Source organism: Chiloscyllium plagiosum, chromosome 35 (assembly GCF_004010195.1).
Source record: "Chiloscyllium plagiosum isolate BGI_BamShark_2017 chromosome 35, ASM401019v2, whole genome shotgun sequence".
Lineage (NCBI taxonomy): Eukaryota > Metazoa > Chordata > Chondrichthyes > Orectolobiformes > Hemiscylliidae > Chiloscyllium > Chiloscyllium plagiosum.
Window position 1 is genome coordinate 10,322,696 of NC_057744.1, and position 26,535 is coordinate 10,349,230.

General features: G+C 42.7%; 1 protein-coding gene across 2 annotated transcripts in view; it reads left to right on the top strand.

Annotated features, from left to right (window-relative positions):
• sik2a (salt-inducible kinase 2a) overlaps positions 1-20,823 on the top strand; it is a 147,206-nt gene extending 126,383 nt beyond the window's left edge. For both annotated transcript variants that reach the window (XM_043676644.1, XM_043676645.1), the window contains exons 10-15: positions 4,655-4,883; positions 6,720-7,004; positions 11,522-11,682; positions 12,437-12,550; positions 15,431-15,522; positions 15,760-20,823. In XM_043676644.1, the coding sequence (XP_043532579.1) occupies positions 4,655-4,883; positions 6,720-7,004; positions 11,522-11,682; positions 12,437-12,550; positions 15,431-15,522; positions 15,760-16,354 (1,476 nt within the window). In that variant the 3' untranslated portion in view covers positions 16,355-20,823. The remainder of the gene's footprint in view (positions 1-4,654; positions 4,884-6,719; positions 7,005-11,521; positions 11,683-12,436; positions 12,551-15,430; positions 15,523-15,759) is intronic.
• Positions 20,824-26,535: the final 5,712 nt, after the last annotated feature.

A 26,535-nucleotide genomic window follows, 5' to 3' on the forward strand; every position in this document is an offset into this window, starting at 1 on the left:
CTCGTGAGTGTCAGCTGGTGATACACCTCCCTCTGAATCACAAGGTTTTGGCCTTGGGTACCAGCCACGCTGATGTGCAAAACTGAGGGAGTGTTGGAGATGCCATTTTTTGGAAGCGTTGTTAATCTGAGGCACCATCAGGTATATGTAAAATATCACATGGTACTATTTTGGTGAAGAGCAGGGGTGTTTAATGCCAGTATCCTTGCCAATATTTAACCTTCAAGAAACATCAGCGCGACACACTCTGAAGAACAGTCATGAAATGTGAACTCTGTTTCTCCCTTTCCACAAATGCTGCCAAACCTGCTGAGTGTCTGCAGTGTTTTTTTTTGTTTGTTTTTAACTTCAGATCTCGACATCATTTCTAAAACTGATGTCACAGAAAAATAAATGCGCTGGCTGTTGCTCTTTCTGGGATCTTACTGAACACAGATTGGTAACTATGTTACAGTCCTACAGCTCCAAAAGGACTCAATTGACAGTTTAAAAAAACGAACTTTGAAACATCTGGTGGTTGTGAAAAGTGCCACATAAATACAAGTCTTCCAATTTTTTTTGTCTCAGCCCTTTTAAGTTAAACGGTAAGGACCCTCTTGAGGGCAGGATATGTCAGCTTGCTCCTAGTGGAAGATCAGTGGGACTTTTAAGTGACAGATGCATGTGGTTGGTGTTTTTTGCAACTGCTAGATAATCCCAGCAGATGCAGCCACTAATTCTGGCTGCAGCACAGATGTTATATTTTCTCTTTTTGTGTAATTTTGAGCTAATGTTAATTCTCCTTGCAAGTATTTCTCAAGGCAGTTATCATTGTCTCAACAAAAGTAGATTTAATGGTCAGGCGAAGGTCAAGCCCATTTAACTAATCCGAGCCATTACTAGTTTTAAAACAGCCTGTGGTTGAGTTTCCATCAGTAAGTGAGGTAGCTGGCTGAATGCAATCCATCAAATCTTTTGAGTCAATTCTGTGTGTAGTGCAGATATAATTAGCTGTAACTTTTTTAAAAGCTGTAGTGCTAAATATTGCCTTGGAGGATACAGGTGTGACTCAACACGTTGGAACACTGCAGTGTGGATATTAAGGTAATTTTTCACACTTGAGGTATCCTCTGTAATCCTGGAAACTTGTGGAAGAGAAATTCCCTACCCTGTGTGTGTTCATCTCCATTGAGAATTCACTCGTGCAGGGGTGGGTGGTATCGTCAATACCCTGCCTCTATCAGAATCTAATTACAGGATTCAGTTCCATGTTTACGTGTTTGCATGGCACAATTGGGCCATTGTTGGGAATTAAGTGTGTTTCCATTTGTATCCATTATTATATTTCCTGTTCTGCCAAAGTCAACCCAGTTTGTATATTCTCGTAATGAGCAGATGGCTACGTTCGAAGAGGCTGGACCAACACAAATGCGATGGGCTCAAAAATCCTTCTCTCCTGCATTCTCTAATATTACACTGTGGAGTACATGAAGAGGGCAGACCAGTTGCCACAACAAGTCGTAATCATCATTTTAAACCTACCAGCCCTTAGAGTCATAGAGATGTGCAGCACGGAAACAGACCCTTCGGTCCAACCCATCCATGCCGACCAGATATCCCAACACAACCTAGTCCCACCTGCCAGCACCCGCCCCATATCCCTCCAAACCCTTCCTATTCATATACCCAGCCAAATGTCTCTTAAAAGTTGCAATTATACCAGCCTCCACCACATCCTCTGGCAGCTCATTCCATACATGTACCACCCTCTGTGGAAAAAGTTGCCCCTTAGGTGTCTCTTATTTCTTTCCTCTCTCACCCTAAACCAATGCCCTCTTGTTCTGGACTCTCCGACCCCAGGAAAAAGACTTTGCCTATTTACCCTATCCATGCCCCTCATAATTTTGTATACCTCTATAAGGTTGCCCCTCAGCCTCCGATGCTCCAGGGAAAACAGCCCCAGCCTGTTTAGCCTCTCCCGATAGCTCAAATCCTCCAACCCTGGCAACATCCTTGTAAATCTTTTCTGAACCCTTTCAAGTTTCACAACATCTTTCCGATAGGAAGGAGACCAGAATTGCACGCAATATTCCAACAGTGGCCTAACCAAAGTCCTGTACAGCCGCAAAATGACCTCCCCACTCCTATTCACAATACTCCAACCAATAAAGGAAAGCATACCACACGCCTTCTTCACTATCCTAACTACCTGCAACTCCACTTTCGAGGAGAAATGAACCTGCACTCCAAGGTCTCTTTGTTCAGCAACACTCTCTGGGATCGTGCCATTAAATGTACAAGTCCTGCTAAGATTTGCTTTCCCAAAATGCAGCACCTCTCATTTATCTAAATTAAACTCCACCTGCCACTTCTCAGCCCATTGACCCATCTGATCAAGATCATATTGTAATCTGAGGTAACCCTCTTCGCTGTCCACTACACCTCCAATTTTGGTGTCATCTGCAAACTTACTAACTGTACCTCTTATGCTCGCATCTAAATCATTTATGTAAATAACAAAAGGTGGAGGACCCAGCACCGATTCTTGTGGCACTCCACTGGTCACAGGCCTCCAGTCTGAAAAACAGCCCTCCACCACCACCCTCTGTCTTCTACCTTTGAGCCAGTTCTGTATCCAAATCGCTAGTTTTCCCTTTATTCCGTGAGATCTAACCTTGCTAATCAGTCTCCCATGGGGAACCTTGTCGAACGCCTTACTGAAGTTCATATACATCACATCCTACCGCTTTGCCCTCATCAATCCTCTTTGTTACTTCTTCAAAAAACTCAATCAAGTTTGTGAGACATGATCTCCCACATGCAAAGCCATGTTGATTATCCCTAATCAGTCCTTGCCTTTCCAAATACGTTTTTTAAAAAAACACACTTGCCACATAGTTTAGGCATTTATAAAATTAATTTAATAATGACAAATGTAGGAGCTCTAGCATCATTGCACCTCTCATTAATGACAGACTTTCACATTTAAATTTGGTTTCTTCCAGCATTTCCAAGTGTTGTGGCATTGGTTTGATCAGCTAGCAGAGCTTTGAGGAACAGAGTTTCAAACATGAGATGTTCTCTAAATTCGAGTGTTTTACCTCTTGAATTAACCTGCATTGAGGAATAGTCCAGGGAATAAAACAAGGATGCAATGAATTGTTCTACTAAGAGTTGTGAATTTTTGTAACCCTGTTCCTGAAAAGTTTGTGGAAGCAGAGCTTTTGTTTTTAAGACAGCGATAGAGCGATTCCCGATCAGCAAGGGACAGAAAGGTTCTGGGGATAAGTTCGGAATGTGGATTTGAGGTTACAATCAGCTTTGCTATGTTTTCATTGTGTTGTGGAGCAGGCTTGATGGGGGCAAATGTCCTTGTTATGGTCATACTTTTGATCTGTTTGAAAAAATGTCCAGCAAAATTCTGCCCCTGCCCTGACAAACCTGTGTCGTGAATAATATTTCCAGGGCATGGAGCCATTTGCAGGGGACAGTACATACTCTGAAGAGACATACTTAACTGAATTGTCAATGAACTGTTCTGACAAACATTTGTAATTAATTCTTTTGGTCAATTTCTTAATTTCAGATGTCAGTGTATTAAAATGTGAGGATGTCTTTGTACTTGGAAGCTGGGGAGAGACAGTAAGAAAGTCTCTGTCACTAGGAACAAGAACCTGCACTGTATCGTAGTGAAAACCTAGTCGCTGTTTGGGAGGAAGTGACTCAGACAAACCACTCACTGATTAAACTGAGAGTAAAATGGAGGAAGTGCCTTTTGGTATTTCTAGAATCTTCTGACTGAGCAGACAAATGGCAGGATGTTTCCCACTTCACATTGAAAATATCTGAATGTTATGTCTGCAAATAGCCAGAATTCTACAATGATCCATTCTTATTCCCCAGCTCTATTTTCAATTCCTACTATCTTTTTTTCCTACTTGTTTTTTTCACAGTTTTAAACAACTATAAGAACTGCAGGCTCGTGGAGTTTATTGATGTGTTTCAAATTGTGGATATGTACAGGAGAATATCCAAATCATCAAAACAGTTAAAGGCAAGGTACCATCCAAACCTGGAACTATATCATTGTTCCTTAATTGATCCTGGGTCAAAATCTTGCCACTCCCTCCCTAACAGCACATACATAACGCATTGTTTTTCATGTGGTGTGGAAGAACTCTACCCGCTATCACCTTCTAAAGGGCAGTCATGGATGGGGGGCAACAAATATTGACCTCTCCAGGAGCACCCATGTCCTGTGAGAGTAATTTTTTTAGAAATCTATAAACAAATCAGGGAGAAAGGATAGGATAGGAGGAATTGCTGACGAAGGCAAGGGGAGAGGGTTGTGTATAGTCTAAACGCCACACCAACCAGTTGAGTCAAGTGGCCTAATGGGATGGTGTGCTGTGAGGATGGTGAAGACTGGCCCATACAAATCTATGTTAAAAATTCACTGATGTTGGATAACATATCCCAGATTGTTTGTTTATTTAAAAGTTAAGATGGAATTTTGCGTTGGGAATTGTTAGTGTATTTGTTTGGCAATAATTTGCCACTCTTCAGGTCATTAAGCCGTAGTTAAAGCCTCAGTACAAACAGCAAACAGAGCAATCTCTAAGGACTATGTGAAGATATCATGTACGCGAGTAATCTTTTTAACCAAATTTCACAGGTAAATGGTTGTCTTCTGGATCCTGTGCCTCCTGTACTGGCAAGGAAAGGATGTCCACCATCTCCTAGCAACATGATGGAGACGTCCATCGATGAGGGGATAGAGACTGAGGATGACTCTGAAGAGGACCCCGCCCAGGTGTACGCATCATTTCAGGCAATGCGATGTGGCCAGAGGAGGCACACTCTAGCTGAAGTGACCAACCAGCCAATGGGGATGCCAAGTACAGGTACAAGCCATTTGGCCTGGTTTCATTCCCTCATTTGCTCAAAGGCTGCTTTCTTTCGGAGTTCTAGTTTCGAGATTGACTGATGCCCTCTGATAAATTGTGTGTGTTATAATTGAGTTTCTAGAGTGAACATTAGCCAGTTACCCATCCCTGTTGCCATTTACAAGGATGTACTGCATTGAATCACCACGCTTCTATTAGCTGTTCCTTCCAAACCCACAACCTCTACCACACAGAAGGACAAAAGCAATAGCGAGATGGGCAAACCGCCATTGACAAGTTCTGCTGTAAGTCCCTCATCATCCTGACTTGGAACCATATCAGTGTTGTTTCATTGTCAGAGTTAAAGCCCAAAACGTCCCTTTCAGAAGAACTGTGGTGTTCCCCCCACCGCAAGAGGGCAATGGTTCAAGATGGCGACTCACAACCACCTTTATCAGAGCATTTAGGGTTGGCATAGCCAGTGTCGCCTAAACCTTTTGGGCGAATATATATTGTTTTAAATTCTTCCTTTTGAGACCAACGCAGTACAAGGTGAATCCTTATTACTTGACTTCCATTCCTGGGCAGGGTAGTGGTTAAGAATGGGAACTTTACATTTGTTTTTGTTTGGACCCATCGTAGTTCAGACAGGAGCACCCCTCCATATTCTCACTTTATCATACTTGCTAAAGGAACCAGTGGAGGAGTTTGTAACAACTGGCTATATTAAAAATTTTAAAAACACAATCTGGAAAGCAAAGTCAATAACTACTTTGAAAAACAAATTGCACACATACGTGATAAGAAAATATTTGCAGGGCTCTGGAGGAAGACTAGGGCTGTGAAAATAATTGGTTATCTCATTCAAAGCAGCAGTACAGGCTCAGTGGGCTGAATGGGCTCAATCTGTGTTATATTTAATTTCAGATTGCCCCACTGAGTTGTAAGCACTACAGGTCTGGTATAGCATGCAGGTATCTCCCCTGTCCATTTATTAGACTTTTCAGAGTGGTTTTATTATTAATCCGAGAGTAAGATTGATCTCCAGGATGAATGTAGTTGACCTATTTTGATTTGATTTAAGCTTTATTGTCATGTGTATTCAAGTTCAGAATTGGTCAATGAGCTCCATCAGATCACAAGTTTGTCTTAACCCTGGTCTAATAAAACCGGACCTATTGCACCAGTTTCCTTCCAATTCTTGAGGCCTCTCTATGAGACATTTGAGCTAATACCTTAGTAACTACGTGTTACCTTCTGTCATCATCTTAGTTGTGGCATTCCCAGTCGTGCCTACCTCTGCGTGAAGGGGTCAGGGTCAACAAACCAACTAAAGCACTTGTCTCATCAAAGTGTAATGATTTCCATTTAACACTTGGGCTGTGTAAAATGAAGTCCATTGCACTGTCGTCTGTTGCCCTGGTAACATTGTCCTTTTATGTTATAAAGCCCTCTCTCCTGCTGATTCCATCGCCATGACGACACTGGATCCAAGGAATGTGGCAGCATTTCCTCAATCCCAGTTTTGCTGAAGCCTTTTGTTATACAGTAAATGGAAAGGAGGGGGGAATCTTCATTCCATTGTTTATATATCCCTGGGTCTACCTAGTGGTTATTATTACTTACGGCAGGAAATACTGGAAGTGACAGTGCAGGGATTTCCCACAGTTACTCAGAACCCTTGCTGTTTAGCATTAAATGAACAACTGTTTTACTGTGATCTTCTCTAATTATAAATTTGCATTCAGTTTTGGCTGGGTCAACAGGGTTCAAAGCTGCACCCGGGACTGGATTTAATGAGTCTATGGCCTATTCTGATCCTAATCTATGTATATATCTATTGTCGCAATGCAGGGAAACTGTTCACTATAGGCAATAATCCATCCTTGGGGAGCGTCGATTCAGAATACGACATGGGATTGATGCACAGCGAGCTCAATATCCTGGAAGACACGCCACCCCTGAAGGAGGTTGTACTCGTCAACCAACCAGTGGCACGAATGACCCCACCACTGATTGGCATCCGGCCACCGAATCCAGCAATGGAGGCACTGACTTCCCAGAAACGCGAAGTGCATAACCGATCACCGGTCAGCTTCCGGGAAGGTCGAAGAGCTTCTGATACATCTTTAACACAAGGTGACTACCCACCATGCCTTTATTACCATCTGTGTTATGTGTGTGTGTCTGTGCGCACGCGCTGGATGGATGTGAGAGCTTTGTCAATAATACCTAGCTATGTCACAAGAGGGTTAATTTCTCCCCAGATTCGATTGTGAAAATGCTCTGGTTACATTTCCTACAAGGCACCTGGGGTTTTAGAATCCAGTCCTTATTGCCTCCGTTTCCTGTGGTGAAATATTGACCCGATGGGCCGGACTGTTCAAGGGCCAAGGTTTGTCTGTTGGGAGTGCGTCTGTGTCCTAATTTCACAACTGCATCAATAGCCCAATGTGATATTTTTGAAAGGAAGTCCAGTTAGCAACCACGGCGCAATATAATTGGAGACCGACTGATAGCGAGTGTGGCGACCTGTTTGTCAGAAAGGGCCCCTCAAATAGGAGGTACCCTCTCGAGGTGTTTAACATCGCTGCAGTAAAAATTGTTCGCTGCTGCCCGAGTGTCGATGTGGAGGGGGAGCTCAAGTGGAGTGGCCTATGCTTGTAGCTGTAACAGTTTTGTGAATGTGGAGGGCATTTCCAAAGCCACGTGGAGCACATAATGGCAGGAATATGCCATAAACCAGCCCCATTGGGATTTTGCAGGTCTGCCTCTGGTCCCACCTCCCCATGCAGTTGAGAATCCAGTCTGTTGAGTCCACCTGATTTGTGTTGTGTAGAATGCTCTTAAATATATCAACACAGACACAGGAGTGTGCTACCCAACAGACCTGTTCCTATCATTAAAACTACATCTACCTGCCATCTGAATGATCCCAGAAGTCTTCCTTTGCTACCTTCCCTGAAAGACTATTCCAGGTATTGCTCAGCATGTGTGAAGACACCTGTGGTCATCAGTCCAGAACTGACCAGTTTGAACTTGTGTCCCACTGTCATAGAGTACGTTTGACTTGTTAACATAGCAACATCAGTTGATTACCACCTCCATTCCTCTCCCCGTCGGTCGCCCATTCCTCTCCCCGTCGGTCGCCCATTCCTTGTCCCATCATTCTGTTTAATCTAGCCACCACCTCCTATGTGGTCTTAGCCTTTCCAGTTCTCTTTTAAAACTGGACAAGTTTTAAGAAGGTAAATAACAAAAAGCTGTTTCTACTGGTCAGCGAAGTTAAAAATTAGTCATACCCTTTAGGAATGCAATTTGGAAACACTTACAAAGGCCAGTAAAAGTCTGGAACTCTTCCTCAAATGGCAGATGATGAATTGTTAACTTTTTGAATGTGAGATTGATAGATTTTTATTTTTGTTGAGCAATGGTATTAAGGGGAAAGATGGGCATGTGGAATTAGATAACAGGCAAGCTGTGTCCTTAGAGTAGGCTGGAAGAGCTAAATGACTATTCCTGTCGCTATAGGCGACTGTAAACTCAGGATCGATACCAGACCAGAAAAGGGAGGCCAGTCTAATTATTTGAATGCAAAGGACAACTGGGATATGGCAGACATTAATACAAAGCAAGCTGGTCTGTGTGTACTTGAATAAAGGTATTAGATGGTATTAGACAGCACTCTCTGAGGCAGCATTATGATGAAGGGCATAGTGGCCTCCTTTGTGTTGTATCAACCTATTATCCTGTAAGAGAAAGGACAACAGAAAAAATCAAGTCGAGTAGAAAATCTGGAGCAGGTACTAATGCAGTCACTGACCTCTTCTGTGGTTAAATCTCTGATTCCTCATTCACCTTTCCTCTGTGATGATGACTCTAGTCACAGGAGCTGTCCGCCCAGCAACAGAACTGTGTGTGAATGTGAGATTAGAGTGGTGCTGGAAAAGCACAGCAGGTCAGGCAGCATCCGAGGAGCAGGAAAATCGACAAATGTCCTGATTGAAGGGCTTTTTGCTCAAAACGTCGATTTTCCTGCTCCTCTGATGCTGTCTGACCTGCTGTGCTTTTCCACCACCACTCTATTCTTGACTGTAATGTCCAGTGTCTGCAGTATTCACTTCCACCCTGTATGTGAATGTACCTTTTTGACTTAAAGCAATAACTTGTCAAGTAGTTCAATTATTTCTTGAATACAAATTCTTTTGAATTGACCCAGATCTTGCTGGCAACGCAAACCTGATCTTTCTGGCATATATGTCCCAGCCCTGGTTTTAATTTCAACTGCTTCAGCTCTCCCAGCATCCAACAACAGTAATGTTCTCAACCAGATGAAGCCAGTCACACTAAAGACTTCTATCAGACCGCGAGCCAACAGTTTTTATCATTAACTTTTTATTAAATTTTAAGAGTGTAAAATAAAGATTGGAATACGCACATAGAATTAAGGTAGAAGCTAATTGTTCAGTCGTGATTATGTTTTAGTATATTATTAAAAGCTTGCATCTCGTTCAGCGGGACTTGACTTTTTGAAACATTATTTATTTATTCTTTCATGGGACGTAGACCGTCACTGGCAAAGCCAGCATTTGCTTCCCATCCCCAATTGCCCTGGAAATAACAGACTAGCTCATCCATTTCAGAGGGCAGTTAAGAGTTAACCATGTTGCTGGGGGCCTAGAGTCATGTGTAGGCCAGACCAGATAAAGAAGGTAGATTTCCTTCTCTAAAGGGCATTTCGTGAACCTGATATATTTTTATGACAATCAATGATAGTTTTATGGTCGCCACTACTGTGATGAGTTATTAATTCCTGATTTTTGCAAATGGAACTAAAAGTCCCCCAGCTATTGTGCTGTTAAATCAATCCATATCTCCATAACATTAGCCCAGACCTGTGGGTTACTAGTCTAATGACACTGCCACCGTCTTCCCCCAGATTAAACTGTAAAACACGTGGTTCAGATCAAATAGTGATTTTTGTCCGTGAGTCTGTGGAGGAGTCTGCACCCTCTGGATTTCTGTTTTGTTTTCAATGGGTGGCCACTACAGGTTGCTATCATTTTCACAAGGTGATAAAGAAGAATGCTGACAAGTCTGTGTCATTACAGCAACAAAACACATGCCATTATCATCTGCCTGAAGCAGCTGGCTTTTTTTCTCCAATCTGCTGCTTTTTTGCATTCAGTAGACCTCACTGTCTGACTGATCTTTTCTTCTTTTAAGAAGGAAAGACATTTCCATGAACAGATCAGTAGTTCAACTAGGGAGGTGTAATGGGACTTTGCACCTTCATTCCCATCAGACAGGAGTAGCTAACTGGATATTCACTCAGAATGCGGAGGTCACAGTGTTAGTCTCCTGACCAGAACTCTCTTGTGTAAGTTATAAACCACCTGCCACCCTTCACCCACCTCCTTCAATATATCCTGCCATCTCTTTCTCCTTGAGGCATTTATCTAACTTTCCTTTTTAAATTCATCTGTGCTATTGAACGCAGCTACTCCTTGAGTTCCACAACATTCTCCAGATAAGAGAATTTCTCCTGAATTCCCTGTTGGATTTATTAATAACTGTCTTGTTTTATGGCCCCAACTTCTGGTTTCGCCCACAAGTGAAAACCATCTTCTCTGTATCTGCTGCATTGTAACTGTGTGGGAAACTTTAATTTGTGGCTTGTGGTAAGTTGGAATGTCAAGCATTTCCTCCTTACTGATGCAAAGTTGGTTACAGCTCCTAAATATCAGCAACTCTTACCTGATTGCAGATTCATGAGGATGCCATATTATTGCATTACAATAAGAGCTGAGAATGCTCAGAACTGAACTAACCTAACAATGATTTTTTTTTTTGGACAAACTGTAGTGATTGGAGGAATTTACAATTTGTATCATTGGTATCTGTCCAAAATATTATATGTTTGGACATTGCATTGATGTATCACCTATTGCTTTAGAGAGGTGAGGTTTGCAGAAGCACAGGTACATACGTGTTGAAAGCAGTAAAAGAGCATTTTTAATGGTGACTGTGTGATCGTGGATTGAGCTGGAACAAGGTGCTTGGAACAACTGGTGGAAGGGAGTGGGGAGAATTAAGATGAAACTTGTTCATGATCAGGGCATCATTGCTCCTCAGTGTTTGTCTCTTTAGAAAGTTTAGTGTTTTCCCCTTTTTGGTTTGTTCAGTGCTCCAGCACTTTGTCATCAGTTCCTAGGTGAAGTCTTACTGAAAGAGCAAATTTCCTGACCTGTACTTCCTCCTCGCACTGACAGGAATGCCCATGGGGGAAGCAAGCCTGAGTCAGATGAGAAAATCCTCTAATCAGAAGAGTTAATTTACTGCATTTGAAAAGGCTATCCATTGTACTCTCTGCACCTTGTTTAACCCCCTCTCGACTATCTGGTACAGTCCACATAGCAAGGTAGTGGAAGCTGACTCTGTAAGTAATTCTAAAAGGGCGGTTTGACAGGTTCTGTACCGGTGGGTGAGAAACCTACAGGATTAGAAGAATTTTGCAGAGTTGGGAGTAAGTATAGCTGTTCTTTCTAAGAGGTAGTGCAAGCACGGTGGGTTGTATGACCTCCTGTGCTATAATTTTGCATAATTGTGTTTCCTTGATTCGATCTGATCCAGTTTACGCTTGTGTTTTCAACCAGGGATTGTAGCCTTCCGCCAGCATCTTCAGAATTTGGCCAGGACCAAAGGGATCCTGGAGCTCAACAAGGTCCAGATGTTGTATGAACAGCTGGGACCAGATGAGGATCCTGATGTGTCACCAGCAGCACATTTACAGAGTCTCCTCACCAGCCACCATCAGGTAAACTTCCCACCACAATCTATTTCTAGTTACTGAGGCTGTGAAGGAAATAGGATTACTTGATACATTACCAATGGCTGGGCTAGCCTCTTAACCCAAGAGCAAATACCCCTGTCATTTGTTTATAACACTCCAATGGAGATCATGAGATGGAGCAAACCCAACTTAGCATTGGTTTCTGTTCTATTGCTGTGGAACACACCTACTGTTACTCGTACGTACTTCTTCCCAAAACTGGGAAGAAACCCTTCAGCAGGTTGTGGGGCATTTATTGGTGTGGTTACCTCCTGTGTTTTCTGCACCATGTCCGTCCCACACTATCCCTTCATTACATGTTTCCCACTGTGGAACATCGTTCTCCTGATCCTTCTTATTTTGTCTGTGACGCTTCCATCTCATTCTTGGCTCTAAGTCAGCTTTGTACCTAGACCTCAATCCCAACCTTTAAATGCTTTCCACTTGCTTATGTATTCCAACTATAGTTCTGATCCCCCCCCCCCCTCATAAACCTCCCACATAGACTCAATGTCCACATTCACTCTGTAGAGTGGACTGAAATGTCTTTGCCTGTGTTATAGGCTCAATACCAGTACTTACCGCAGAAACGTGCAATATCATACCTCCATCAAACCGTGCCGTTTTGGTTGAACTTGCCCCATCCATGTAATGCTGTCACTGCAAATTGTAAGGCAATCGTTAAGCAGATTGTGTAAAACGGGGAGGAAAAATCTCACTGTCACGTCTTTTGTTACAGGATGAAGCGTCTCATCAGCAAGAAAATGTAGCAATATTCCCGAATGGGGTTCACCCGCACGTGCTGTCACGCCGCCAGAGCCTGGAAACACACTATTTGCAACACCGATTGCCGGTATGGGGTTTTATTTTGAGGATTTAAGTTATAGAGGTCTACAGCATGGAAACAGGTCTTATGGCCCAACTCGCTCATGCTGCCCAGTTTTCACAATTAAACTAGTCCTATTTGCCTGCATTTGGTGCATATCCCTCCATACCCCTCCCATACACGTACCTTTCCAAATGTTTCTTAAATGACAAAATTGTACTCCCTTCCATTCCAGATAGTCACCACCCTATGTGTGGAAAAAAATGCCCCTCCGCACCCTTTAATACGTCTCCCCTCTCACCTTAGACATGTGCTTGCTAGTTTTAAAGGATGCAGAAGTCAGTGTAACATGATTCGTATACAAAGCTCACAAGAAGAGGCTGAAGTCTCATAAATCACGCTGTAGCATTGAGAAGGCTTATATTTGGAGTTTTCTAGCTCTAGTATTGTAATTCAGAATGGTGCAGGGGCTGTGGGCAGCAACTATTTAACGGCCTTTAGCCATACACCTTCAAGCCGCCTTATGTTCACAGAATCAAAGATTCCCCCAGAGTGCTGAGGGAGGCCATTTGGCGCACACAGTCTACATTGATTGTACCATACCCTGTAACACCACATTTGCTATGGCTAATCTACTTACCACCCCCCTCCCTAACCACTATGGACAACTTCAGTATGGCCAATCCACCTTACCTGCACATCTTTGGATTGTGGGAGGGAATCCATGCAGGCACAGGGAGAATGTGGAAACTGCACACACAGTCACCCAAGGATGGAATCAAACATGGGTCCCTGGCACTGAGGCAGCAGTGCTGACCACTGAGCCACCGTGTCATGTTCGTGAAGCTTTGTTCCATTATGACTTCTATAAGACACTCTCTTCCTGGTGGTTATGCCCTTTTTGGTTCAAATCTGCGTGTGGGTCAAGAAACCGGAGTCTCCGCACTGGATAGCTGTGATTTTGTAAAAATACAGCTGTTAGCTTCTGATAGCATTAGAACAGGGATTACCGTATATTGAAGATTAAACAGCAAAGCACAATCAGAAGCTCACTGTCCAACTGGGAGTGTACTATTCCACACACCCGACATCCACCTACATAATCTCTTTACTCCCAAACGAGTCCCTGTAACAAGAGCAACAAAATGTATTAACTTAGAACCCATAAGAGGAACACTTGCTGACTGTATTTCTCTGAATTAGCTGTGAGAACACGGCAGTGTGGGATTACAGTCTACTGTGCATACTGCCAAAACATGGGAGTTATTCTGTTTGAGGTATTGCCAGACCCACGTTGAGCATGACTCAGAACATTATAGTGTCATAACGTGAAAGGAAAATCTGTAAGCTTTATAAATGAGTGCAACGATGAGGCGGAAAATTAGCCTTTGAAACAATGCAGAAGGAAAACTATGCTGCCAGACCTGCTGAGTATTTCCAGTACTTACTTTCTGTTCACTATGTTGTTACTACGGCAGCAGTTTTTAATCCTGAATTCCCCACAGCTGAGAAAATCCCAGGTTAGTGACAGGAGCCCTGTGCTCTGCGTAGGCTGAGTGGGTGATTGCGGACTGGCAGAGGTAGAACAGCAGGCAACAAGAATTGGAGTTGTGGCTGGGAAGCTTCAGGATAAACCTGGAGTAGGCTGAAGTGTGTGAATAAATGTCCAAAGGCCTCAAGTTTAACCTGCAATTAACTTTTGCTCAACATTGAAACTGTTCATTTTGATGACAGGACTGAGAGCCTGAGGATTTAAATTTGTTTTCTTCATTAATTTCTTCAATTTTGTTTTTCTTTACTCATGGGGTGTTGGTGTCTCTGGCTAGGCCAGCATTTACTGCCTTCCCTAATAGTTCAGAGCACAGTTAAGAATAAACCACATTGCTGTGGGTCAGTCACACATAAGCCAGACCAGCTAAGGATGGCAGTATCCTTCCCAAAAGGGCATTAGTGAACCAGATGGATTTTTAATCAACAATTGATTTACGGTCCTCATCAGACTCTTAATTCCAGATATTTGTTGAATCCAAGTTCCACCATCTGCCACGGTAGGATTTGAACCCAGGTCCTCAGAACATTAGCCAAGTTTCTGGATTAATAGCCCAGTGATAAAACCACTAGGCCATTGCCTCACCTGTGAGCTTGCCTAAACTCAAGGGAAGTAATGTGCAGGAGTACAGAGAAAAGGTGGGGGAATGACACTTGGTAGATTGTCATACAGAGAACAAGCACAGGAGTGATGGGCCAAATGGCCTACTTGTGTTGTAACACTTCTAAGAGTGAAACACATTTTGGCACAGATGGAAATAATGTGTTTCTATATTTACTGTTCACTTAATGAAAATGTTAAGATTATTCCAGGAATGAAGAGCGCATTGCTCGTATACTAGAGTGTTTCAAAATTAGATCTGCATATTCTTAAAAATGATTTAATTCATCACAATTGGGTCTTCTCCACTCACTGGTGCCATTGTTATCAGTGATTCTGAGGCAGGAGTGTGGAAATGAGCATCTCTTCCTGAAATGCTGTGAGGTGGATTTTTTTCGAAAAAAGAAAAATGTAAAAATCAGGTCAATGAAGTTTCTTACCATCAAATATTCTTTCAATGAATGATTATTTCCTTTTGTAGATGTCTACAGAGGTAACTTAACCTTCACATTGTTTTGTGTAAATTCTTTCATGACCTGCAACTCTCTGGGATCTTGCCTTTCTTCAATTCTGGCTGTCTGCGCCAGATACCCTCCCTGTCACCATTGGAAACCATCTCTTTGCTTACTGAAGTTCAAAGCTACCATGTTTCTGTATCTATGTACCTCTGGTGGTGGGGGGAGGAGATCTTGCTATATTGAAGGTGCTGTGTGAATGCAAGTTGTTGTAATTAAAAGTGCATACTATTTTTTAAACAGAATCCAAGCTTATTGAATAAAGCACAAAACAGCTGCCCACTATATTGCAAGGAAACCCCCAGGAGTCTCGAACAGCAGCTCCAGGAACACAGGTGAGACCTGCCAGTTCAAAGAAGCATTCCACGTTGAAAGTTTTTATCCCTGATCCCCAAATGGCAAGTAACTCTTTCCAGTCCTTATATTTGGAAAGCTGTGAGAGCCTCCGAATCAGCATGGAGTAAATCCAGTGGAGTATTTCCCCTCGGGTGCTGATCTGTGGTGTTATTAGCTTGTCTCAATTTGCCTTGTGAACACTATCTTCGTTCTGAACCTGTAATCTCCTGTTTCAGGTTACAGCAGAAACGGCTGATTCTGCACAAACAGTCACAGCTTCAGGCCTACTTTAACCAGATGCACATTGCCGAGGGTTCGTACCCACAGAGAGCCCAGCAGATGCCCATACCTCATCCCGAAGCCCAGCAACAGCAGCAGTTCAGTATGGCCCAGCCTCTGAGCCCAGTGCCAGAGCCCTCTGAACAGATGCAGTGTGACCCCTTCCTCAACCAGCACTACAAGCTTCAGCTTTCACTGCAACAAATGGCACCAGTTCAGCAGCCCAGCCAGCCTCCACTTCAATCCCAGGCTCACCTTGAACCATCGCAACAGCAGCAGCAACAGCAGCAAATCCTTCAGTACCCATACCAAGCCTGCGAGATGGTAGGAGGCACCCCACCAGAACCCAGCTACCCTGAACACTGTCCATACACTCTGGGCCAAACCCCACAGCCTGCCTTGACCTTGTCTGAAAGTCAGGCATGCAGCGCTACTTCTGATTCACCAACGACCTACAAGAACATCACCATCCCTGAACTCCCAGGGCTTTTTGAGTGTGAGATGATGGAGACGGTTGATAGCCAACATGGAGGTTATGTCCTGGTGAACTGACTTCAGTCTTTCTATTTTTCTTTCAGTGTTATTTCACCGAGAAAGAAGGGATGAAGAGAACAGGGGTAATAAAAAGGAAGTCAGTTTAGTTTGTACATTCAAGAAAACACTAAAGTTGATGACCTTTCCTCCTCAAAGCATTAAAGTGGAGAGAATAAAAATCAACAGTGTAGAACTGGCTTGGGCCGGTTCTCATTTGTTGATGTAGCTGTGCTGTGGTCCTGTTGGCTCTTGCGTATGGGTGCTGAGAAGAACAAATGAGGCAGGAGAAGCAACTCCTAAGGAGCAAACGCACTTTCCTGAGGATGGTACCAACTAACCAAACCAGACAATAAGCACGTAACACTAAATAGGAAGGAGACAGACGCAGAATAAAATGTAATGTTTCTGACAACGCAGCAATATGTCAAGGGTGGGGGGGGGGGGGGAAGAAACTGGAGTTGTTGAAGACCTTTGAAATTCCTGAGAATGGTATTACCATCCAAGTTTTACAAAATATTCTCATTAATTCACTGAACATCCAGTCACCTCCAACAAACCCTGGCCAATGCCATCAGCTTGAACTGCCTGGGGAATGTAACCCTTTCAGTGGGGAGAGCCCTCTCAAAGGGAGAAAACCTCATCTCCCTCTGAAGTCTGGCCATTGTTTTCACTACATTGGATGTTCACAATGCCTGATACTTAACATTTCACACCAGAGGATGATCCTGGGTTGCATTTAGCTCTAGGAAGGACACCGACGTAGAAGAAATTTTTTTAACAGTGCCTCCTGCGGGGGCATTTTAGCTGTGCACACCTCTGGGCTCTGGGGGTGATGATTTAATGTGTTAGTAGTTGTTCAGTGTTTTGCTTTTCAAGGAATAACTCATTGTAAGTTTGAATTTCAGATATGAGTTGCTGGTTGTTTATTAAAAGCTTTGTACACTTTACCTAGGGTTTTAGAAGTTATACAAGAAATAAGCTTTTGAAACGAAAACCGTTGTGTGAAGTGTGATAGTGCTGTGCCTTTTTTGCTTCTTTTTAATTTAAGAAAAACAGACACATTTCTGGAAAACAGTTTGGAAAAACAATGCCCCATTTATACTCGCAAGTTAACCAAAGTCACTTCATAGTAAATACTTCCGGTTCCACTATGTGGAACCCAGGCCAATGTTTTACTGTGTTCCTTTTTAAGTCGATCTATATGTAAAGAGTAAAAAGCAATATTTATTAAATATTTTGAAATGACATTTGTACCATACATGTACCGTGATTGATGTTTTGTGCACTGTCAGAATAATTTGACCTCTTTTCCTCGTTTGAAATATGATATCGTCAGGGATTAATGGTGAAGCACTGATCTGACTAGATTGGATGGCTAGCCTAGGCCTATGATTGTGGTTGTGGAAAGGAAACTGTGGATTCCACCGGCCCTCAAGGCTGTTGGTCCATGGTGTTGGATCAGCACTTCACCACAAAGAGTTAGCAATGTTGAAATTACCATGTAGAAAATTGTACCTCAGCATTTTCCCCCAACACCCTATGTTAAATGGCACAGCAAGCAGAAGGGTTTGGCAGACACACAGGGAGTTGTGCCTCCAATACAAATCACGCGGCATACACTGTGATTGTGTTCTGTTTGTGATGTTGTAATGAGTCAGATGGTCAACAGCCACAGCAACAGTGCCATCTCTGCCAAGTTTCCAGCTTCACCACAAAGGAGGAATGCTGCCAGGATTCAGATTAGTTACTCCTTTTTAAGTGTTGGAACACACCCAAAGGCATCGTCCTACTTTTGCTGCCTCTCTCTCATTTGCTGTTGTTTCTCTTGTTCCATTTTCATATCTGTTTGCATCTATATGTAGGGTGGCAGGTCAAAGCAGACAGTCTGTGTCTCCTCCACGATGCCCAACACTGATGTCATTCCGTGGCAATGACCATCCAAAGGGTGAATTGTATGAAATTTTGGTCTTCCTTCTCTCTGTTATCCCATTATTCCCCCATTTCCATATAGTCATATTTCATATTCCTGAGGAAACTTTGGCCTGGAGGGTTTTCTTTATGGTGGGGGAGAAAGAGTTAATTTTTAAAGAATTTATTTTTCTGACCTGCTTTGGGACACTCCCTGCCATGACCTGCCTTTTCACAACTAGAGTTCGGGTACAGTGACTCTGTACCAACTATGTTCTACTGTCAGTAGAGAGTGCAAGTGGTATTGACTGATGACGTCCTCCCTCTTGAAAGGAGGACTTCTCCATTTCCAACCCCAGGATGGACCAGCTGAGACCAAGTGGAAGCCAGCCTCCATTTCTCCAACCACTCCCCACTTGCAAATACAAAGAGTTCAAATCCCACCTACATATTCAAGAAAATTGCAGTTCATGGAAGCATAGTTCTTCATTCGGTTTGATGTTCATGTGATTTTTTTTGCAAAGAAGATTTGAATCTTGAAATTCTGCTTTGCAATACTAGCACCTGAACCCCTAATATGTTTGAATGCATTTGCTTCATCCGTTGTTTTAATGTGTTGTCCCTGTTTAAAGCAGAAGCATTTGATATGAATACATCAGTTTCCAGACCTTAAAGCTCCTGTTCCTTGGCTACTGTCCAGCCAGTAATTTGAGATCTGGAAACTGTACTGAAGCAACAAGAATTATTGCACACAGCCTTTAATTGCAATGTCGTGTTCCCCTGAAATATTACAACTTTCCTGCTGCCCCACACCTTCGATTTGAGTGGTTAGAAGCAGGATTTCAGCCTCTGCTCTCACTTCATTGCCCTGGGAGCTGGGTTAGGCCATGTCAGGATTCATGCTGAGGTGACCTGTGGGAATGAGAGAGACATGAGTGCTCTGTGCCTCAGTGTAAACCCACCAGCTGTCCTCTATTACACTTTAGCATTGTTTCCTCATTGTATACAAGAAAGCATCTCGTGTTCAAAACTCAAAACCGACCGGAAGGTACATGTGCAGTCTGAACATGTGCAATCTCATTTCGCAATTTCTTTTCCTGAATGTGGGAAGGTCCCCAAATCTCATATTGGCAGGTTTATCCCTGAGGGAGTCTCACTCAACACCCACAGCAGCACAATGGATAGCAGATGGGAGTGAGCACCCAGCTTGAAATCCTGGATTGGAAGGTTCCGGCTGCTGCTCACAGTCATGAGAATGGAGATCAAGGCTTTGATCATTGGCTCTTGAATGGCTGAATGCTGTCATGTCTTTGCCGACAAGGTCAATGCAGAAGCTTGTGTATGATCTTTCTGTTTCTCATTTAAGAAACTGTATAGAAGTAACTATACTGCAGCATATGGGAGATTGTGCATTTTTTTTCAGAACCATAAAACTGTATCCAAGGTGAAGAGCAAGGGTTTCAGTACGAGAAAATGAGGCAGGTCAGTTAACTGATAGCAATGCAATTCTAATCAAAAAGGGAATTGGAAGGGGTTCTAAAGAAAGGTCACTGGATCCTGAAATGTTAACTCTGCTTTCACTCAGCAGATGCTGCCAGGCCTGCTGAGTTTTCCCAGCAACTTCTGTTTTTGTAGCAATGCAATTCTGTCATTTTCTGTACCCAAGATATTTAGTTTTCCTGCTCCTCTGCTTGTGTTTGCCAAATAACCAAAGGGATGTTGGTGCAAACAGGAAGGTGCATTTCAAGACCGGAATGAACGTATCCATATACTCATCCACAATTCACTAGTTTTTACTTTCTCACCTATTAACAGCAGTGAGATGACACACAAGCTCAGTGTAGTAATCTTTCCTTGTAGCGACTTTGATTTCACTTCCATTCTGTATTTTGTAAAAACACAAAAGAGTCTTCTGTCCAATTTCTGAATTAGATGTATAAAAAACGTGTATTTTTACCTTTATAATCTTTTAATACAATATGTACTTTGAAGAGACTTTGGTGCAACGTATAAGGGGTAAATGTATACACAGAGATAAGTGCAATACGTGTGGTACATAGGATGCATTCTGTTAAATAGTTGATGCTTCAGAAATGCACTAGTTCTATATGCTCTTGATGTATGTAAAAGCTGCTTTTTTTTACAATTTAGTAATTAAACAATAGTGTTTTGTTTCTACAACAAAGAAGTGTAATACACATTATGGACCTTGTGAAGAAAATTGCGCGCTATGGTTACAGAACTGTGTATTATAATTGTGTGATGCTGCCTTTTTTTGTCAAAATTACACAAAAGGAGAGAATTGGCAGTCTTCAGTACCTCGAGCAAGTTTTCGTACGATGTTGAAATAATGAGAATGACATTTTTTTTGAATTACTCGGCAGACCGCTGTCCCAGACTGCTGGCGAAGTTGCTGCTGAGATTATGGCAGTTTGATAAGCAATCTTTGTACTGTTAACCAAAGGATAATTTAAATAGGTAATTTACTTCAAGGATCTAACTGAATACAGTTCATGTACTGGTCCAAATCCCCAGTTTGATTGAATCAAGAATAAAGGCTGTAGTGTTTTGAGCAATAACATTGAGTAATTGTCTTGTATAACAACAAGGTGGAGTGACGGCTCATATTTCTTGCCCTATTTTGAACTGGCTTAAGTATCTCTGCAGTTCCCCCTCAAAGTGCTGATCCATACTAGTGCCGAGTTCCTCAACTGCTGGCAAACATCACCCCAAGGAAAACTCCGCTGAGCTCAGTGTTAGCCTCAAGTGTCGGCAGGCCTAGGGAAGGGGTGGTTGGAGTTTGTCCTGTGCATCTACTAACAGTAGCTTAGGTCAGTGGGACTACACAAGTTTCCCCAAGAAAAAGGAAGCTTTTGCCAGGCATGCAGAGTTAGCTGGAGTTATGAATTGGGGACGGTTGAGGCTTCAATTTTCTCTCTATCTTATGAATGGCCAGGAATCTCTCCCTGTCTTAACCACATGTATCTGGCATGTGGTGGAAGAAACAAGTTTGAGACTCCGTCCCTTTGGCTGATAATGAGTATGCCTTGCTTGACCATCATGTCCTGCAATGAACTTGAACCCAAAGCTTCTGGGTTAGAGGAAGTACACTACCCACTGCACCATTAAACTTTCCAGTTAAAATATAACTGGAGTGGTAGTCACGAGACTCAGACTAATGTCAGTGCAATGTGAGTTCAAATCCCCTCTTTTTTTCTCCCCCCCTCCCCCCTCCCCCATAGCAGCTGTGCTAATTTCACCTCTATTAACCGAACCACTACTGATTTGATCGAAGAACCCATCAGGTTCACTAATGAGCTTCAGGGGGAGGAAGACTATATCCTTGTGAAACATCATCTACAGGCTTGTCTCATGGCCCACAACAATGTGGTTGGCTCAACCTCTCCGTTGTATCAAACACTGAAAAAGCACCAGTGACAGGTGACTTACAATTCCCTTCTGAAGGCATTTCGGGGATGGACTTAGACATCTCGAGAATGAATTTCTACAAGGTGGTGCAGCGTGTACCTTGACAGAATGCCTGCAGCTGAGTTAAAAAGGGACAGTCTACTGTTTTAGGATCTCTGTCCTGACTGCACAGATTTCTCTACTCAAACACCCCAAACAGAACAAAAGTATTGGACATGGAAGGATTTTAAAACATGGTGTGCTGTCATGCAGTTTAATTTCTGTTTGCAAACCTATATAAATAATGGAGACTCTTCTATAGATGGGAATGTCTCTGTGTTGAATAAAGATTTTCCCTTATTAAATACCTTAAACGCACCAGAAAAATAAACATTAAATATTGCAGAATAAAATCAATCACTTTTCATAGAACTCAGCAAATATTCTTGCATTTGAATGGCAGGTGCACCAATAGTTCATAAATGCTCAGACAAGTAACATTATTATTTTTTTAAAAATGAAACAAATATATCCTCTGCTCTCCTGCCAGGCCAGTTGAAATCTTGTGGAGATGTTCACTATTGTGTTGCAGTTTAAGTCCACTTGGCAGGAATGAATAGCAATGTCTTACTTGCCAGCTGGATTAGTGATTGGGTTTCCCACTCATAATGAAGTCAAGTGGTACACATGGCAAAGACTGGGCATACTACTTCATCGTCCTGCTGCAAGACTCTACCAGGAAATTGAGCTGTTTATTCTTTTGCTGTTTGCTCTCAATAAATCGGCCGTTGTGCTTTCCTGTGTATCAGTGCAGCAGTTTGAGACATCTGTGAGTATGGTAAGATGCTATATACATCTGTGAGTATGGTAAGGTGCTATATAAACAGAATCATCAAACAATTGTAATTACAGCATAGCAGGAGTCAATTTGGCCCCTAGAGCAAATGTTAGCTCATTGCAAAAGCCATTTATCAAGTCCTATTGGCCTGCCCTTTCTCTGGTCTTGCAATTATTCATTTTCCCCTTTCATGTATCTTATCTTCCTTTTCTGAAAGCCGTAAGTGAATTTACCACCTCCGTTTTCCAGGTCTTGCTGCTTTCTTTATACAGTGATTCGTTTTCCTATATGACCTTTGTGTTTTCATTTTGCCAATCACTCCCAGTCTGTATCCTGTGATTATTGACTCTTCCTCCAATGGGAGCAAATTCATTCCAGCTGCTTCATCTTGACCTCTCAGGATAATACCAATCAAATCTCATTTCTGTATTTTTTTTTGTTTACCAATCTATCCACATAATAACTAAAGTTCCTTATCTCAGTAGCTATCCTTATGAATCTTTACTGCATCTCGCTCTTTCTGAAAGTATAGTATCCAGAATTGGAGCCAGTGCTCAAATGTGTACAGGAAACAGAAATAATCAAGTCTACTCTTTTTGGAATATCTCTATCATTGCCTTGGAAGCAGTAGACATAGGCTGTCACTTTTGTATAAATTATAATCACTAGGTTGAAAATGAAATGAGCACCAAGGAGAGGGAAACACTTCTGTTTTCATGAGTGTTTAGGAAATTTGGTCCATTCGCAATTGTAACTGACTGCAGAGTTCATATTGTAACACTTGCACAGTCGAAATAATCTTCAAAAAGAGAATTTGCAGGCATCTTCACAATCTGCACAATTGGGAATGATTCTGCTCAACGTTTTTTTAAAATTCATTTGTAGGGTGTGGGTGTCGCTGGCTGGGCCCAGCATTTATTACCTGTTCCTGGTAGCCCTTGAGAAGGTGGTGATGAGTTGCCTTCTTGAACTGCTGCAATCATTGTGTGTACCTACAGCACGATCAGTGCATTGTTTATAGGTATTGGGATGTTATGTTGTGGCTGTACAGTACATTGATTAGGTGCTTTTGGAATACCTCATTTAATTCTGGTCTCCCAGAGATAGGAAAGATGTTAAACTTGAAAGCGTGCAGAAAAAATTTACAAGGATAGGCCAAATGCTGGCAAATGGGACTAGATCAGTTTAGGATTTCTGCTTGGTGCAGACAAGTTGGAGTGTAGTATCGTGCTGTACAATTCTATGACAATGCCCTTAGAAATGGGATTCCAGAATTCTGACCCAGTGATGAAGAAACAGGAATAAATTGGAAGTGACTTGGAAGGGAGCTTGCAGATGGTGCTTATCCTTGTATCTGCTCCCCTTTTCCTCCTCGATGGAAGTGGTTGTGGGTTTGGAAGGTGCTGTCTGAGAATCTTTGCTGAATTTCTGCAGTGCAACTTGTACATAACAAATACTGCTGATAAGGAGCAGCTGGCTGGTGTGCCTCAACTGAGCTTTTATTGGGAATGCTGATAACAATGTTAGTCTCAAGAGGAAATATTCCTTAACTAATAAAGTTAAGGTTTGCACCAGCAAGATTTTGGTGATCTCATGGCATGATACATAAAACCTGTTTGATGGGTAGCAATTGGCACAGTGCACGATAAGAGATGCAGGTTTATCATTCCTTCAAAGTGATGTCGCAGGTAGGCAGGGTGATGAAGAAGGCATACTTGCCTTCATTGGTCAGAACGGTGAGAGCAGGAGTTGGGATGTCATTGTTACATCTCTACAAGACATTGGTGAGGCCACATTTGGAGTACTATGTACAACTCTGGTCACCCAGTTATAGGGAGGATGTTATTAAACTGTAAAGGGTGCAAGAAAAGATTTACAAAGATGTTACCGAGACTGGAGGGTTTGAATTATAAGAGGAGGGTGGATAGGCTGGAACTGTTTTCTGTGGAGCTTAGGCTGAGGGGTGACTGTATCAAGGTTTGTAAAATTATGAGGTGCTTAATTAAAGTGATTAGCCAAGATCTTTTTCCCCAGGGTGGGGGAGTCGAAAACTAGTGGGCATAGGTTTAAGGTGAGAGAGGAAAGATTTAAAAGGGACCAGGGGCAAATTTTTCACACACACATGATGGTGCACATATGGAACGAGCTGCTAGTGGAAGTGGTGGAGGTGCGTAGAATGGCAATGTTTAAAAAATATTTAAGCTGATACATGGATAGGAAAAGTTTAGATGGATATGGGCCAAATGCAGCAAATGGTACTGGTTCAGTTTGGTAAACTTGGTTGGCAAGGATGAGTTGGGCTGAAGGGTCTGTTTCCATGCTGTAAGACCCTAAGATATAGGAGCAGAATTAGGCCAATTGGCCCATCGAGTCTGCTCCATCATTTGATCCTGGCTGATACGTTTCTCAACCCCAGTGTCCTGCCTTCTCCCTGTAACTCTTGATCCCCTTACCAATCAATGATCTATCTCTGTCCAAAATGCACTTCATGACTTGGCCTCTGCAGCCATCTGTGGAAATGAGTTCCACAGATTAACAATCCTCTGGCTGAAGAAATTCCTCCTCACTTCGTTCTAAAGGGCCATCCCCTCTCTGAAGCTGAGCCTTTAGATCCTAGTCTCTCCTACTAGAGTGGCCGTGAGGAAGATGTTTTCACTATCCAGGCCCCTCAGTATTCTGTTTTTAAAAAAACAATCAGATTCCAGCTCTCCCCCCCCCCACCCCCCTCATATTACAAGCCCTTTATCGCCAGAATCATTTTTGTCGACCTCCTCTGAACCCCTTCCAACACCAGCACATCCTTCCTCAGATATGGGGTCCAAAACTGCTTGCAATATTCCAAATGCAGTCTGACCAGCATTCTCAGCAGTACATTCCTGCTGTTGTATTCTATCTCTCTCGTAATGAATGCTAACATTACATTTGCCTTTCTAACTGCCAACCTAACTACATATTAACCTTAAGAGAATCCTGAGCTTGCACTCACTAATCCCTTTCTGCTTCAGATTTCTGAACCGTTTCCCTGTTTAGAAAACAGTCTTTGACTCTCTCGCACTTAGCCACATTGTATTCCATCTGCCACTTTTTGCCCACTCGTCTAGCCTGTCCATGTTCTTCTGCAGCTTCCCTGCTCCCTCTACGCTACCTGAATTTCCACTTTTTTTGTGTCATCTGCAAACCTAGCAATGAGTTTCACAGTTCCTTCATCCAGATCATTCATGTATAATGGGAATAGTTGTCCCAGCACAGACCCCAGTGGGACTCCACTAGTCACTGGTTACCACCATGAGAAAGATCCCTTTATCCCCACTCTTTACCTTCTGCCAGTCAGCCAATCCTCTATATTTGCCAATACCTTGTCCTTAACACAATGGGCTCATATTTAGCAGTCTCCTGTGCAGCATCTTGCCAAAGGCCACCTTAAAATCCAAATAGATGACATCCACTGGCTCACCTTTGTCTAACTTGCTCATTACCTCCTCAAAGAATTCTAACAAATTTGTCAGGCATAACCTCCCCTTAATGAAGCTGTGCTGACTTAGTCCTATTTTTCCATGCACTTCCAAACACTCAGCAATGTCATCCTTAGTAATGGACTCAAAAATCTTACCAACAACCAAGGTCAGTTGAACTGGCCTACAGGTTCCTGTCTTCTGCCTCCATCCCTGCTTAAACAGGGTTGTTACATCCTCTGGGACTCTCCCTGACTCTAGTGATTTGTGCAAGACCACTACCAATGCTTCTACAATCTCCTCAGCTCAGAAGGAGTCATAGTATAGGCGTGTAGTCCATCTGGTCTGGGTGGTTTATCCACCATGAGACCTTTTCAGCTTCCCCAGCATCTTTTCCATCATCATGATACTCACCTCTGCTCCCTGACTCTCTTGAAGTTTTGGTGCACTGTTGGTGTCTTCCACTGTGAAAACTGATGCAAAGGTTCAGTCATAGAAATACATAGCATGGAAATAGCCCTTCGGTCCAACTCATCCAAACTGACCAGATATCCTAAACTGGTCCAGTTCCATTTGCCAGCATTTAGCCCATA